The sequence below is a fragment of the Pollicipes pollicipes genome, unplaced genomic scaffold, assembly GCF_011947565.3.
Source record: "Pollicipes pollicipes isolate AB1234 unplaced genomic scaffold, Ppol_2.1 Scaffold_4002;HRSCAF=4701_pilon_pilon_pilon, whole genome shotgun sequence".
Taxonomy (NCBI): Eukaryota; Metazoa; Arthropoda; class Thecostraca; order Pollicipedomorpha; family Pollicipedidae; genus Pollicipes; species Pollicipes pollicipes.
This window is the reverse complement of record NW_023596420.1, coordinates 5,439,804-5,456,429: the sequence shown is the minus strand read 5'-3', so window position 1 is coordinate 5,456,429 and position 16,626 is coordinate 5,439,804. Positions and strand designations below refer to the sequence as shown.

The following is a 16,626-nucleotide window of genomic DNA, read 5'->3' as shown; positions in this document are numbered from 1 at the left end:
GCTCGTCGCCCTAATCTCGTCACTTCATCTCGCCCCGCCCTAATCTCGTCAGTCGATCTCCTTCGCCAGCTCGCGCTCCTCTGGCGGCAGCGGGTCTCCCGGCGCCCGGGGCGGTGGGGCCGACACCTTCGCGGGTGGGCGTCGTGGCGTCGCCGCAGCCGCCGCCACCGCCGCGGCCGCCGCGGCAGACTGCCACCGACACAGGTGATTAGCGCCGGGGAGGCTGTGTAGGCGGCTGAGGACGACAGCGGCGCGGCGGCGGCTGCCGGCGGCCCCCTAATGAAGCCGCAGCGGGAGGACCGGGCCGCTGCCGCTGGAACACAGCTCCAGTGGCGTGGTGGTGCTGGTGGGGAAGAGGAGCCGGAGTCGCAGTTGCAGTCGCAGTTGTGGTTGGAGTTGCAGTCGGAATTGAAGTCACAGCCTCAGTCGCCGTCGCTGTCGTAGGTATAGTTGAAGTCAGAGTCAGAGTCGGAGTAGGTTTCGGAGTCGGAGTCGGAGTCGGAGTCGGAGTCGGAGTTGGAGTCAAAGTCAAGGTCGAAGTCGAAGTCGAAGTCAAAGTTGGAATTGGCAGTACCATGACCGGAGGCTCAAGCGCTCGGGATCGGGACATACTGAGCGGCTGTTGGCTCGTGGAGCGTAGGTGCCCTTTTTATTGGACACGCATCCGAAGCAGATGGGGATGTCGAACACTGTAACCCGTGTAGCTCAGTTCTTGTTGACACCCGCATTCCGGCCAGTGGCGTGAGTCACGCACCATTGGTGCATCACTTGACGTCATGCAATTGACTGATAGAGCGTCACGGGTGTGAGCTCAGGTTTTTCTGTACGATACCGAACGGGCAGAAGATGTCTTGTTTTCGGGAGCCATCAAGATCAGTAGCAATCGCGCCATTTTCTTTTCAAGAACTATCAAGGAGACGATAATACGGCTGAACTTTTGGCGGACTGACTGAACTGCATAAAGTTATAACAAGGTAAAACCTCGGTTTCGAATGTTTGTCGCAGGGGCAGCCTGAATAAGCGCGAAGTTCGTTTGCCAAGCCGTAGAGAAGCGTGAACGAAGCGCGCATATGTTCGAAGACTGCGCGCGCGTTAACTTTCAGACCGTATGTTTTGGCGTAGTCGTGAGCGGGGAAGGCTTTCGACACAATTGTTTCACATCGCGACCATTGACGACCATTCATTGACGTGGTTGGTCAACTCAGTTTAGGGTACCTTGTTGGGATGGTCTTCCACATCTCTCGTGCAAAACTCAGCTTGCCATGCCGTACGATATCCTCGTGTCACTGAGACATCCTGCACTCAGAACCGAAACACCCCGGCCGAAGCAGGACCTGAGTTGTTAGATCAGTGGATATCCTCGTGTCACTGAGACATCCTGCAGTCAGAACCAAAACACCCCGGTCGAAGCAGGACCTGAGTAGTCACTGAGACATCCTGCACTCAGAACCGAAACACCCCGGCGGAAGCAGGACCTGAGTGGTTAGATCAGTGCCGGTTCAGGGCCCACAAATCGTGACAGCTCGAGAGATGAGAGCGGCTCCTGTCCTCCCCTGCCCTCCGTGAGCTAACGACCGTGCTACCCAGATGGGCGTGGCGGCCGTCCGTCGGACTGACATCGGCGTCCCCTGTGGGCAGGGTCGCCGGCTGACAAGGCGGACCTGGAGGTGGGCGATGAGATCCTGGAGGTCAACGGCAGGTCGCTGGAGAACGCCACCCACACCGAGGTCATCTCCCACATTCACCAGGTGAGGGCGGTGCGCGGCGGCGGCCGGCCGCCTGCTCGGCTCTGCAGAGCGGCGGCACGCCTCCGCCCTCCGCGGGGTGTGCGGCGCTGCATGCGACGACATCCCAGCGTAGGAGGGGGGGGAGGGGGGGGGGGGCATTTGGCGAGCAGCGCACCCGAGCGGTGTCAGGCTGCGGGGCTGGGCTGTCCCCGATTCCAGTCGTGTGTGCAGACCGCGTCTGTCCTTGCCTCGGCCAGCGCACGACGCTCGGCTTGATGGAGGCCATGACAGTGCTGGGAAGCCCAAGCTCCCCAGAGGCCCTGAGTGTCTGGAAAGAGCACCAGCCAGCCATGCGCCCCTCATGCACTCGACGCAGGGACGCGTTCGGTGCGAAGACAAGCGCGCGTACGATCCGCCGCCTCGGTCTTGCCTGCAAAGACGGTCTTCTGTCCTTCTTTACAGCAGGCTTAAGCCCTGCTATTGACCCGTTCTGTCTCGAGGAAGGAGTGGCAGGCAGGATTCTGCAGAGAGCAGACTCTGGTGCTCGGTATGATATTTCTGTTTCTCGGGCTGCAATCTGGGACTCGGGTGGCTCGTCGCCGGTCCTTTTTTATGGCATATTTTGTTTCGTGTCATTCGCATTTCGCTCCATAATGAGCCGCCTGGGGGCGTGATAGCCCAGTGGTTAGCGCTTTCGGCTCCCACGCGAGGTGGAGCCGGCCCATTTGAGGGTCCCAGGCTCACACCCCCGCTGCAACATGGCCCCTGGGCGCTAGCATGACCTAGGCAGTCGCTGGCGCTCCACAGAACGGTGCGTGACGACGTGCGGCCCGTGATTTGCACGCGTTGTGACGTTCTGGAGCGGCTAGAGGCGTTCGAACGGACAGTCAGTCGTCGGGACCGCACCAGATGTCTATCAATGATGATACCCCCCTCAGCGGGTAATTCCCGGGCATCCCCGCATTGGAGGCAGACCATTCCTCTTCTCATTGCCTTCGTAACCCCTACTGTAGCATTCAGGAAATGCAGTTGCGCACCTTGAACTGACGCTTGTGCAGGGTCCAGATTGCGTCCAGCTGTCGTGGGCTTAACGGAGGGATTCAGAAGAGGGACTAGTATCACTGATGGAGTAAGTGTTCGGATTATTGTCCTCGTTTGGTGTGTTAGCATGCGCACCGGAGGTAGCGCGGAGTAGTATGCAAGTACACATAGTACGTATATCCTAAAATAAAATAAAAACAGACGAGCACGATAATGCAAACAATTATTCCGTCCGCGCCATCATTTGTGTTAAATTCACCCTCTGATGCCGTCTCCCGCGCCTCGCTCGGATTTTATTTCACGGGCAACCGGCCAGCCGCCCTGCGGCGTGCGGCGGCGAAGCGCCACCGGCGTCGGCTGCGGTCGATCCTTCGAGGGTCCACTCGTGTTCCACCGCCCGGCGTCTGGACGCCGTCACGGGCCCTGGGGCGATGTCCTTCTGTTGCCGGGACTGCTGGGGGTCGACACACAGTGCGGCGGCCGCCGGACTGGCGCCGGGGCCCTCCTCGGCTGGAGGTCCGCGGGACCGGCCGAAACACCGCGCTCTCGTCGCCGCTAATGCCGCGGGCTGCCTGGAACTGGCCCAACCGACTGTATATTCATGCGGCGTAATTGTTGTCTCGCCGCTGGTGTCTCCCCTCGTCTCTCGTCTTCGTGAGCGTGCTGCGTAATGGCCGTGCTGGCTCGTGTTATGCTTTGCCGTTGTTCCGAAACATTATCTGGTTACCCGACGCCTAATAACCATCTGTTTGCGTGTTCCAGTGCATACGCTCCAGGACAATTTGTCTCCGCGTTAAGAGGAAGGCCGGCAATAAGCTAGGTAAGATAACACTGGGCGCCCGTCGGTGATGAGACGAAGGCTAGCTTTGATGAGGGACACAAGATGTCGCTGTAAGCAGTATGTTCGTACCTGTGTCGGCCTCTGCTGGAGCAAAGCGAATATAGATGTCGCTGGCAGTCACAGCATGCGGCCCAATAACTTCGTCGCTCCGCAACGCCACCGGCCATTTGAAGGCGTTCAGGCCCTGCTATGCATCCTGAGAGTGGTATCTTTGCTGCTAAACTTCAGAGACGTCGGACAAATGATGGGTTGGCGCTGGATCCCTTTGTCGACCGCTTGAAATCCCCGATCGGATGGTTTGCACGAGACCAAGTCCAACATACGTCGCTGTAGCCTGTAGCGGACTTTCTGAGCGCTTCACGGAACTGGGAAATTTAATTTGCGACGACACGGGGGTACCCGAAATGTATCGAGCATGTCAGAGGCTCAGCGATGTGGTCTGAGGGCCAGGAGCAATGCAAGAGGCCTCCAAACTGTCGCAGACCGCGGTAGCGTTAAAGACCCCATAGCCATGAGAAGCGCAGGCAATCTTGCGGACCGCCACACGTTGGGGTAGCCGAGTGAGCCCGTGGCGGCCGGGGGTGCCGCAGGGAGGTCTCGGTCAAATGACTTCTGTGATCACGAGGTTGAGGGTGGCGTTCGTGAAATGGGTTCCGATCGGTGATCCGGATCCGTACAGCGGCTTCTAAATGCTTTAGGACGTCTGATCTTCAGTCAAATGTGTTTCTAAAGATCAGTGTGTGAAACATGGCTGTGGCGGGAAGGCGGGCATTAAGTCGCTGTAACCGTAACTTGTCTGTAGAGTCGTAATCTGTATGCAGGCTGAGTTTTGTGCCTGTTGTAATAATGACTGCCCTTGGATACTCAGGCCAATCCACATTTTGTGTTCGCCAACAGTTTGAGGCGCGTCTGGCACCGAGTTGCCGTTCTAACAGCGTGCAGTTCCTGGCGGGAACACTGCGTGCACCCGGTTTCTGCTTGACGGCCTGCCGGGTTGGTGCTGATGACGGCACTTGTTTCGACTTGAGGGCGACAGCGCTGCGAATTTCATAACGCCACAGTACAGCGTGCTCTAATATCCTCCACCAGTGATAACGAGAGAGTTTTGATGAACATGGCTTCATTTATTGGCCCTACAGGAATAGTTTTACCCTCCTTGAAAGAATTAGCTCAGTAAATGAGTGGTTCGGACCTTCGGTCTCGACCGTGATGTCGGGAACCTGACAAAAGCATCGAGTTCCTGAAAGAAGTCGTGGCGTTCACGGGCGCCGCCCCGCTTGATCGGCCGGCCGGTAGCTGACCGGCCGGTGGCGTCCTCTTCCGGCGGGGTCACGCTCAGGCCGTGTCGTTACACCTGTGCGTGCGGCCTCCCCGCGCGGTGGGATGGACTCGCCCGCATGCCAGCGACGCCAGCGCCGCGCATGATGGCGGCGGCGGCGCGCGGCCGCTCGACCGGCGGAGAGAGGGGCACGCGGACGCGGCGGCGGCGCGGCCATTACAAAAACAGGGCGGCGCGAGGCGCCCCCTGGCGGCCGGCGGGAGAGGCGGGCCACGTCGCCCGGAGTGGCGGCGGGCGGCGGCGCGTCGGTCAGTGATAGCGGAGGGGCGCGGCGCTGCCGGTGATAGCTGCCTGTGCGCCGCGTGGCGGTGAGGTGAGCGTCTGTGCTGGGGGGAGGAGGCCTGCCATCTGCTTCCTGGGAGACCAAGAAAGGTGAGCGAGGGGGCGGACCTGCAAGACGAGTGACTGGCACTAGGGGGAGGGGGGGACATGGGTACCAAGCGTTTGGGTTGACGTTTCACGTGATGCGTGCGATCTCAAGCCCTCGGCAAAGGCGTTTTTCGGTAACAGTGCGATGCTGCGACTCTGCCCAGTGCCTTCCTTAGTTTTGTCACGTCCTTCGACCAATCCTGCCAGCTTCGAATCGAAGTGTAAATCTAAGAGGCTACACTAGGTCAAAGCCACTGAGAACTTCGTGTCTGGGCGTGGGTCTCGTCATGCACGTACCTGCCGCCGGCGGATGTTTTGTGACCGACTCGGCCAAACGCCCTTGGCCGTTGAAGCTCTGAAGGGAACGCAGGATGGGGTCACACGCCGGTCGCCGCGGTTGTCTGGTCGGGAGTTACTGAGAAGCAATTTAGGGCCAGGTAACCTTGGTGTTCAGGAAAGTGATGACTGGGAATGGGGGCTCACTGGAAGTGGGGCTGACGCCGTGTGCCGGCTGTCCAAGGCTGTGCTCCACCAGGTCATTTTTGACAAGTGACGTGGGGTTTGAGAGCTGCTCTATTCGCTTTGTGGTGATTGTTTTAACATTTTCCCCCTTTTGGCGATAATGATTTGTTGATAAGTTGTAGAACGGCCGAAGGTTGTTTTTTTGTGCTCTTCACTCAACGAGCATCTGTATGGAAACAAACTTCATCAATGTACTCAGCAACTCTCCTGCATCTGAATATAACGTACGATTGGAACGAACGCAGTGCTATCATTAAATGCCCTCGTGATTTACCGCGCGTTATTTGGACGCTCTGAAGTAAAGCGACTGCCAGTCGCGTTCCTGCTTCAATCGTCCGTGGCCGCGGAGAAAGCCCGGGAAAGGAAACTGCCGACCTCACGTGAATTGCCGACGTCAGTGGGGAAAAGCTGACGAATTTCAATAATAAATTGTGACCATGAAGCATGAAAAATTCATGAATTATGTCAAGGAATGGACTCCTGAATGAGGATGGAAGCTTAGTGAATGTGATCGTCCATGGAAGCTATCCACATGGTTATTCGCTTACCGAAGATCGGACATTGGAGCTATCCGCATGGTTATTCGCTTACCGAAGATCGGACATTGGAGCTATCCACATGGCTATTCACTTACCGAAGATCGGACATTGAAGCTATCCACATGGCTTTTCACTCACCGAAGATCGGACATTGACATTCCATCCCAACCCAGACAGCACTCTTGCATGCTGTTTAAAGAGGTTTTGGTGGCTCGTACAAATGCACGTAAATAAGTAAGCACGCTTCATAGCTTCAGATGGATTGTGTCAAGAACAAGTTGTCTGTAGTTCCCATGGGTTTCCGTGTCGAGGCCGCCTGCAATTATCCCGCTACGTATAAGCAGACATGTGCCTGGACCCGAAGACTGGGTGTACTTCAGACGGGTTCCTGGTTCCCACTAGTTTTGTCACAAAGACGAAAGTCTGGCGTATGTTTTGCGTGGCTTATTGGCAAGCATTACCGTGGAATTTCCATTGGGCAGTTGTCACTGGACCGATAGATCATCGGAAACTACATCCAATATATTGATTAGGCGGGGAGATTGAACCGAGGCATCAGTTTCACAGATGGAGTAATCGTTCAGACTGTCGACCCTGTTTGGTGTGTTTGTAAGCATACAACGTTGCGGCTAGTTAACTCTTCGGCCATCGTCAGGCGTCCTTTCCGGTCATTTCATTTGGTAGAGGTCTTGACTCGCAGTCAAGCAGACCCTGGTTCGGATCCCAGAACTCCAAGGAGAGAATTCGGTTGTGATGCATACATGGCTGACAGCCAAGGATCATGGAATCCTCAGGATTCCATAACACCTGCGTTTTTGCCGCGTGCTGCTTTTTTCTGGATATTTGGCATGATCCCAGGCTGTGTTTTTGCTGCTCACTGGATCCCTGGCCATATAACAGGCTCTGCTTGGTTTTTGTTTTGGATCCCTGTGTATATTCCAGGCACGATCTTGCTGGTTCTCGCTGGCACTGTCTGTACAGTTCGCTACTGTACTCTGGTCCTTACTAGATCTCCGGCTCCATTCCATACCGGTTCCGGGGCTCTTCCTGGTTCCGGAACCAGGAAACGGGAGCCAGTTCTCAGAAACCTGTCCTGGTAACCAGACGCATGTCTACCTCAAAATCTCCTAATTGCATCAGCTCATGCCACCGCAGGCCGAGGTGGCTCGATCGGGGCTCAGCCGTCTTTTAGTCAGCTCATGCCACCGCAGGCTGAGGTGGCTCGATCGGGGCTCAGCCGTCTTTTAGTCAGCTCATGCCACCGCAGGCTGAGGTAGCTCGATCGGGGCTCAGCCGTCTTTTAGTCCGCTCATGCCACCGCAGGCTGAGGTGGCTCGATCGGGGCTCAGCTGTCTTTTAGTCAGCTCATGCCACCGCAGGCTGAGGCGGCTCGATCGGGGCTCAGCCGTCTTTTAGTCAGCTCATGCCACCGCAGGCTGAGGTAGCTCGATCGGGGCTCAGCCGTCTTTTAGTCAGCTCATGCCACCGCAGGCTGAGGTAGCTCGATCGGGGCTAAGCTGTCTTTTAGTCAGCTCATGCCACCGCAGGCTGAGGTGGCTCGATCGGGGCTCAGCCGTCTTTTAGGTATCCGCATAGCGTCATCAGTGTGTATTTTAGTAAATAGTCCGTAGGCCGCTTCGATCGCCAATGAGTGGCGGACGGATTACAAAGCCTACCCCTATGTTCGACATGGTAGGCAAGCATGTGGCCCAAAAGAGCCCTAAAGAAGGTACCAGAATCCGATCCCAGCAGCTTATTGACATGAAACCCTTTGGGATCCTGGATCCATCCTTGGATTCCAGGCCCATATCTGGCTGCGGGCATATTTGTCACAAGACAGAGGAGAGCAGGTGGTCCAGGATCAGGTGGGTGGAGTCAGGCGGGGCAGAGCAGTAGACCACCCCGTTTTCCAACCCTGTTCAGGAAGACCAGTACCCGCTCTGCCTCTGATCTGTGACTCTTACCGAGACAAAAATCTGATCTGAACTATAACGGATGCAGGTAAACGCCAGTTATGGCGATTCGTGAGATTTATGAATGAACATGGATGAGGGCCATATACGTTACTTCTTAGCTCGTGATGTGCGTGTTTAAATATAAAAGTTAAATGCATGCTGTGTGTTGTTCCAGCAGAGCTTGACATTGCATGGCTCTTTGCCTTATGCGCGAGCTGGCTCTTTGCCTTTTGCGCGAGCTCGGTTAAAGGTGGAATCAAATCGAAATGAGCCAAATTTGCATTGAATCAGGATGGAATCGAGTCCTTGCACGTTTTCTTGGCTGTTCGCAGACCGATTGAACAAAATCACCTGCGAGTTGACTCGAAATGTAAATGCAACTGTGTTGCTAACTGGACTGCATATATATATATATATATATATATATATATATATATATATCCGTCGGTTCTCGGATCCGTCGGTTCTCACCAGCCCACGGATCCGTCGGTTCTCACCGGCCCACGGATCCTTCGATTCTGACCAGCCCACGGATCTTTTGGTTCTCACCAGCCCACGGATCCTTTGGTTCTCACCAGCCCACGGATCCGTCGGTTCTCGCCAGCCCATGGATCCTTTGATTCTCACCAGCCCACGGATCCTTCGGTTCTCACCAGCCCGCGGATCTGTCGGTTCTCACCAGCCCTTCCACGACCAACGTACTTTCCAGCCGGTGACCATCACCATCGTCAAATCCATCCGTGACTCCCACGAACGCCTCTCTCTCCCAGCTCTATTACCACAATCTGAGACGTGTGATTATGCTCCCTCCGACTGCTGCAACTGAGACGCCGTGCAGGCACCGCCTACATAAAGACGCTGACTCAAGCACCGAGTCGCATGGCGTGTCTCGCCGCGCGTTTCGGTGATCGCTTGGTGCATGTCGCAGCCGGCTGGTTGGCGGTCGGCGGCGGATGGCAGGTGCTGCGCTCGATCTCAACCCACTATGGGGCGTAGCAAGTCTGCCTTCCTGTTGAGCCGTTCGCGGTGGTGGTGGGACCCAGCTCACCGCGTTGGTGATGGCACCGCACGCCCGATGAGTCCTCTCATCAGCGGCGGCGTACCTCCGTCCGGTTCCCCCCACCTCCGTTGGTGCTGTGCGCCCGTCCGGTTCCCCCTGCACCTCCGTTGGTGCTGTACGCCCGTCCGGTTCCCCTGCACCTCCGTTGCTATTGTACTGTACGTCCGTCTGGTCTCCCCGAATCGCTGTTGGTGCTGTACATCCGTCCGGCCCCTCTGCACCTCCGTTGGTGCTGTGCTGCGCGCCCATCCGGTCCCCCTGCACCTCCGTTGGTGCTGCACTGTACGCCCGTCAGGTCCCCGTGCGCTCCGGTAGGCGCTGTACTGCACGCCCGCCCAGTCCCTCTGCACCTCAGTGGGTACTGCACTGTTCGCCCGGCCGCGCCCGTTCGCGGGCGGCGTTACCGGTCGGGCGCCGCTCTCCGGGGTCGGCGTTCCCAATCTTACCCCCATTCAGCAGCCGTCCTTTGTTCTTGTCCGGGCGGCGGCTGCGCTCCATCATTAGCCCTGTGACTGACACTTAGCGTCCCCCGCGTCCCCGCGTCCTCCGCGTCCCGCGTCCCCCGCGCCTCCCGCGCCTCCCGCGTCTCCCGCATCTCCCGCATCTCCCCTGTCCCGCGCGTCTCCCGCGTCTCCCCTGTCCCGCGCGTCTCTGGTGTCCCCACGTCTCCCGCGCCTCCCGTGTCTCCCGCGTCTCTCGCGTCTCCCCTGCCCCGCGCGTCTCTGGCGTCCCCGCGACTCCCGCGTCCCCCGCGTCCCCGCGTCTCCGCGTCTTCCGCGTCTCCCCTGTCCAGCGCGTCTCCGGCGTCCGGCCGACCCTCGCACGCCGGACAGGCGGCCCCGGGAGGCCCTGTCGCGGCGCCGGACGCCTCTGAGCCGGCCCCCAGCCGGTGGCGACACGGGCACGGTCGCGAGGGGCTGTTCCAGGTATTTCCGGCGGCGGAGTGCGACTGGTTCGGTCGGGGCCGGTGTCGCTAGCGAGAACGGTGTGTTATATGAGCGGCGGGTCACGTACAGCTTACATCTGGTGGTGTTTTTGCACGTAATTTACCAGGTTGGCGGTCTTGGGATGCCATTGCAGTGATTCATGCCGATAGAACCCGGCTGATCTGCGCGCCGGAAACGTGTCGTCGGCCGCTGGTAGACAGCGTTTCGCTGCCACACGCTGGCGAATTCACGACGCTGAAAAATCGCGCTGATTGGCGGAACAGGAATGCGCATGCGTTTGCAGCAGCCTAAAAATGGATGGATAACATCCAGGTCACCTCATTTCACCGGCCTTGTATACTGTCGCCTGTTGGGAACTGGACGTCTCAAGTTTGCCGGTTCGCGATAGCTAAGTGAAATGGGAACGCTGGCTTAACCCTCACCCACGGCAGCGATCGTCCGTATCCGAGGCCGGGCCGGAGCGCCGCCGCCGCGCCGCCTTCGTACTGCCGCCCCGTGCTATGCCGCCCCGGCCCAACAATGCAGCTCGCCTTGAGGCGGCGACCCTGAACTTGGCACTCCCTCCACGCAGGCGGCGGGGAGCGCGCCGCCTGCGAGCTCCGCTGCAGCGGCGCCTGGAGACAGCGGACGACAGGCGAGCCTGGCCGTCCAACCTGGCTGGAGACAGGCCTTAGGGGAACCAGTGTCGTGGCTGTGACGGATGGCGGGAGGGAGGGGAGACAAGGACGGGGGTTTTGTCGACGTGTTTGCTTTGCTCCTGTCTCGCCATACCGTCCCCGTAGTGCTCGGTGAGCGGAAGTCGTGGTGCGTGCGGACCGTTGCAAATGCTGCGCGAGAGACTAGGCGGCGTACCTCGACCTGGGGATGTTTCGAGCCTTTGTTACCCGGCCGTTGCCGTGTGATCGCGGTGCCACACGTAGTGCCACACGTGTTTCGCCCACGTGGTGTGTGAGGTATCGGCCAGGCAGTGCGAGAAGCACGTCGTGCGCTGGCACGTCTGAAGCGCCGCTCACCCTGCGCTGCGGACCGCTGCAGCAACGACCGAATGCTTTTCACACCCTCGCTGCGTCCCTTTGATTGGTGTGGAGAGCGCGGTTTATGGTGGGGCGACTGCTCGTCCGCATTCTACCTGCTGAGGTCAGGACGGTGAGTGCTGTGTTTGTGAGCGCTCAGACCATACAAGCGGAGAGGCAGGCGGGTGCCGCCTATGATCCGACACGTTGCAAATTGTCCGAGCAGGGCGCTGTCAGCAGCACGTGCACGAACACACCGGGGTGTTGATGCAGTGCCAATCGCCTTTGAATAGCTGGACGCCAGCGGACGCGTCGGGTCCGCGGGTCGATAAATAATCACACGATCTCGCAGTATGTTCCGCCCCGCCGCGCTTTGACTTGCTGCCCGCACATGCGGCAGCTGTCGCGAGCGGGGACGCTGGTTGATGTAATGAGATTGTGACTAGAATGACGAGGGGGTGGGGGGCCCATCGATTACGCACTGCAGCGGCCGCTCCTGGCAGCGCTGCCGGCGTCGGCGGCTGGAGCGGCGCTCTCCTTCCCGGCGGCGTCGCTGGGGACTGGGGCTGGACACCAGCGCACACCCGACGCCGGCGTCGGCAGGGCCGGCCCGAACCCGACCGCGGCGCGCTCCGCCGGCGCCCGGCAAGCAAGATCGGCGGACGCCACTGACCCCCGGCTGGCCATTGAAGGCGGCCGATCTCGGGTCGTAACGAGCGTCGGACGCCCGGCGCCATTGTTTACGACGCCCGCGGGCGTTTCGTTACGTCCCGCCCGCCAGATCCGGGAGCGGTCGGAGGCGGTCTGCCGGTGACGCATCCTGCAGGGGCTTGTCCGGGACGCCTGCTGCCGCCGCAGCCGCAGCCGCAGCCGCAGGGCCGCGCGCCGTGCGTCATCTTCTGTCGCGGCGCCCGGCGCTACTGCGTGGGTCCCCGGCGGGCGGCGGGGCGCCGGAACGCGTCGTCGGTGACGCGGTGGCAATCGTTTGTGGCTGACGGGAGGAGCGTCTGGTTAGGGGTGTGTGGTCCGCGTCACAGGGGCACGCGATTGCGTCATTGACAGCTGATTCTTGTTCTGCTTGGAGTGGTAGAACAAGTAGATTGGTTGGGGGGGGGGGGGGGCGCCTTTGTTTGCCAGCTGGGACGCGGAGTAAAACCGTCAAGACGGGACCCTCGCCCTGTACGCTTGTGTCCAACCTCAGCCCTACGAGGTGTCAGGTGCCATAATAACTGCTGGACACTTGGAGAAAATGGCTGAAAAGTAGAATTATTGCACGAGAGCTGGGAAGATTATGGTAAAAGGCTCTCGCTTGTCAACTTTCGCCTTGCTTTGTGATACGTACATACCATCGTTGATCTAGCAACACACAATTATGTTCCGAAAGCCCGTAGGTCATTCTCCAATCTTCGTATTTTTGTAATGTCCATGCTGGGTTGAGAATGAGATGCTAGTGCAGTCGCCGTGCTCAGATGACCCTGAAGAGGCGTGCCACTCAGGCTGCCCGATATATCAGGCTCCAATAATATCCTGTTCATAACTGAATCGTCGGCTCCGAGTTGATGTTTAAATCACACGAGACGCAGACAAGGCCACCTTTCTCAACTGCAGGGGCATGGATACCTGAGGTTGGGGGTAGGAGGTGCAGGATACCTGGGGTTGGGGTAGGAGGTGCAGGATACCTGGGGTTGGGGGTAGGAGGTGCAGGATACCTGAGGTTTGGTGCAGGCTACCTGAGGTTGGGGGTTTAGGATGGTGCAGGCTACATGAGGTTGGGGGTAGGCGGTGCCAGGATACCTGGGGTTGGGGGTAGGAGGTGCAGGATACCTGGGGTTGGGGGTAGGAGGTGCAGGATACCTGGGGTTGGGGTAGGAGGCGCGGAGGGAGTGGCCACCATGGATTTGGACAAAATTAGACATTGACCAATGGCATTGTGACAAAAAACGAGCGGGGTTGGGTAGTTGTACACGCGTGCTCCGTGACTATTGCGTGACTATTGCGTGACTATTGCTGTACCATCCGCAGTCACGGCAGGTAAAAACAAAGCTCTGTGATTGCAACCGCAAACAATGTTCGTCATGAAACGAATGCTGCGGCGTAAAAAAGTTATCAGGCAGACTAGACTGACTTCGGTGTCCGCGGTGGCCTATGTTCCTCGCCGTACACTACGGGTCCCAGTCGTGAATCATGCCCGCATTCCACCCAGGAGCGTTTGCGTCACTGAACGAAACAGCGTGCGACTCAAATTGCTGGACGTTTTAGGTGACGATCCGCGCCTTCTTGAAAGGGACCAGCTGTTTTCTTTTCTTGCGGACGCTGTGTTTGGACTACAGCTATATCACGCAAACTTATTAACTCGGTTGTGGGACGCAATATGAGGGCAGCGGTCGGGTGTGCTCTAAAACCCCAATAACCTGCAGCAACGGTCAGATGGCTCCCAGTCTTTGTCTCGCGTTCATCCTCGCAGCTGGCAGCTTCTACCCACATGTTTCTCCTGTCGGGGCCGACGGGGACCCCACACAGCATTATAGCGCTGTGCTTCGAAGCACCATACTCAGCCGACAGCACACCAGCTGATCATCACGCTTGAAGTTTATATTCTTTGTTCGAGTTTTTGTCTCCCGCGCGCAACACCTTAGTCAGCTGTCATCAACCAACCTCCGCATTCGTTTTTGTCTGCAGCGCCCGTCGCAAGACCGTCGTTTTTGCCTTACCTCGTCAAAAAAGGCGGCTGACATGTCTGTGACGTCATGTGATCACGTGTCCACCATTGCGCCTGTCTCGGCCAGTTATTCGCGCGCGGAGAGAGGCCGGGGTCTGGTCCGTTCGTGGAGGCATCTCCTTCCCGGCGCGACGAACGTGCCGCGCGTGGTGCCTCTCGCGCGCCGGCCGCCTCGGCGGCGCCGCGACCGGTGTGGTCCTCATTAACCCCGCTCGGTACTCATGCAATTGGAGCGGGCCGTGCCGGCCGGCGTGGTGATGTGACTGTGTTTCGTGGCTGCACGACGCGGGCGGCGCTGCTGGCTCTCAGCGCTCGCCTGTCAGTGCGTAGTTGGTCGGTGCCTAGTGGAGCCCGTGTTCCGTTCCATTCTCCGCTCGCCCTTTGTGGCCCCACCCTCCTCTCCGTCGACCCTTGGGGTCAGCATGTGAACGGGGGCGTCCACCTGTGTTCCCTCGCTCGCTGCTCCGTCTCCGCGGCGTCAGCTGGCCAACAGCGAGCCGCCGGTCCGCCGGCGCCTCCCACACCTCCCACTCCATCCGCCGTCCGGTCCGCTGACTGGACTTTTGGGGTCAGCCGGCGGCGGCGGCGGGGACGGCCCGCCGGCCGCCTGACGGTCGGCGGTCTGGAGGCCGGAACCCCCGCCCACCACCACCACCCCGTCTGGAGGCCGGAACCCCCGCACGGTGGCCGGGGCCGTGACTCCAGCGGCCCGGCGGCGGCGCAGGCGGCCCGGCGAGCGAGCGAGCGGCGTACAAACAGGGCCTGGCGCTCGGCGCGCTCGGCACACACGCTCGGCCCGGTCGGACAGGAAGTGGGCCATGTGGGCTCTGGGCCGGGCCTCTCAGGTTCGGGGCGAGAGGTGAGACTGGCCGTGACGCCGCTGGGGGAGCCCGGGCGCCATCTGGCGGCAGTTCCGGCGATGCGACGGCTGGCTGAGCAGTGCCGCCTGGTCGCGAGAAAATAGTCGTGCTGCCGGTTTAAATCGCCAGCCATGCACACTCGTCGAGCCGCTGACGTGTTCGTCCGTGTCCACCCGGACCGCCCCCGGATGTGGCTTTGCGGCGTTGAGTCAACTGCAGCTGTTTTTAGTGACAACGTTCAAGGACGTATTCACTTTTTGTGGAATCCATAGTGACGCTCTTGCTTGTATTTTTGATGTCCGGCACTTCTCTGCCTAATCCACAAGTTAGGAATTCTGACGCGTCATGCGTCATTACTATGACGAAAAGGACACCGTGAGATAATGGCGTACAATCACCAATTAAATCGCGAAAAAATGGGCATAGCTCCATCGGTTTTCACACAGTAGCCGCATGGTATACCCATTGTCAGACTGTCGTGGGGGGATAAACCGGAACCTCCACGCATACCACCTGCCGAACTTGCGCCCGATCCCCGTCCTTGCAGCTCCATTGGCGGAGTGCCGACCTTCTAACCTTTGTGCGGTGAATATGTAGGCTGGCGACCCAGAAACGGCTCTGTGCGATCTGTCTGTGCTTTTCAGTTCAGTAGCGACATCAGGAGTCGGCCTCCAGCGGGAGAGGTGTGTTGGAACGGCTCTGTGCGATCTGTCTGTGCCGTTCAGTTCAGTGCGACAGCAGGAGTCGGCCTCCAGCGGGAGAGGTGTGTTGGAACGGCTCTGTGCGATCTGTCTGTGCCGTTCAGTTCAGTGCGACAGCAGGAGTCGGCCTCCAGCGGGAGAGGTGTGTTGGAACGGCTCTGTGCGATCTGTCTGTGCCGTTCAGTTCAGTGCCGACAGCAGGAGTCGGCCTCCAGCGGGAGAGGTGTGTTGGAACGGCTCTGCGCGATCTGTCCGTGTCGTTCAGTTCAGTGGCGACAGCAGGAGTCGGCCTCCAGCGGGAGAGGTGTGTTGAAACAGCTCGGCACAGTACGACATGTCGGCAAACATTAGGTGTCTGTTGAACTAAAGTGGTGCTGCCGGGCTGATGCAGTCGGGGTCTTCACAGCAAGCTATGCCGGCACGGCCAGTTACCAAATCACCCCTAAAAAGCGTTCTGTCCAACACTACGGACACCATTTGCCTAGTTCTGTCACTCTCCACATATAAAAGCTCCATTGGATTGTTTGATCAGGGGATCGTGCGGCCGCGGTGGCTTGCAAAGCGCGCACGGTTCTCCAGACGGCCAGGTCCCGGTCCAACCGAATGAGTCCCTCGACCCCTGACGCCCAGCCCGCGGCGGCTCTTGCCTCGCCGATGACGCCGTCGCCCGGGGCGTGGCGGCGTTGGCAGCCTGCAGTGGCTGTGATGAGCCGGCCGGGGGCGGCCGTCGCCACACCGTGCGTGACCCCGGCCCAGATATTGCCGTGACCTCTGACCCGCGGCGCCCACGCCGACCGCGGTTCAAAGGCGGACGAATTAGTGGTGCGGAGGGAGCCCGTTTGGTCGTGTCAGGACTGGACGCCGGCCTCGGCGGCGCGGCTCGAGTGAGTGATTCTTCGCACGCTTTTGACGTCGGCGGCAGCGGCGTTCGAAAGCCTTTGGAGGCGGCCTGGCGTCCAAATTGCTTGGCGGATTTACGGTGCTTTGCTGAGG

General features: G+C 59.2%; 1 protein-coding gene across 5 annotated transcripts in view; it reads left to right on the top strand.

Annotated features, from left to right (window-relative positions):
- The window catches only part of sdt (MAGUK p55 family member stardust), a 97,101-nt gene that overhangs the window by 45,308 nt on the left and 35,167 nt on the right, over nt 1–16,626 (top strand). For 4 of the 5 annotated variants that reach the window (XM_037216383.1, XM_037216382.1, XM_037216386.1 and 1 more), the window contains 2 exons: nt 1,639–1,748; nt 3,531–3,588. In XM_037216383.1, the coding sequence (XP_037072278.1) occupies nt 1,639–1,748; nt 3,531–3,588 (168 nt within the window). Of the gene's footprint in view, nt 1–1,638; nt 1,749–3,530; nt 3,589–5,187; nt 5,321–16,626 lie in introns of those variants that run through there. The other variant, XM_037216385.1, reaches the window with a different exon arrangement.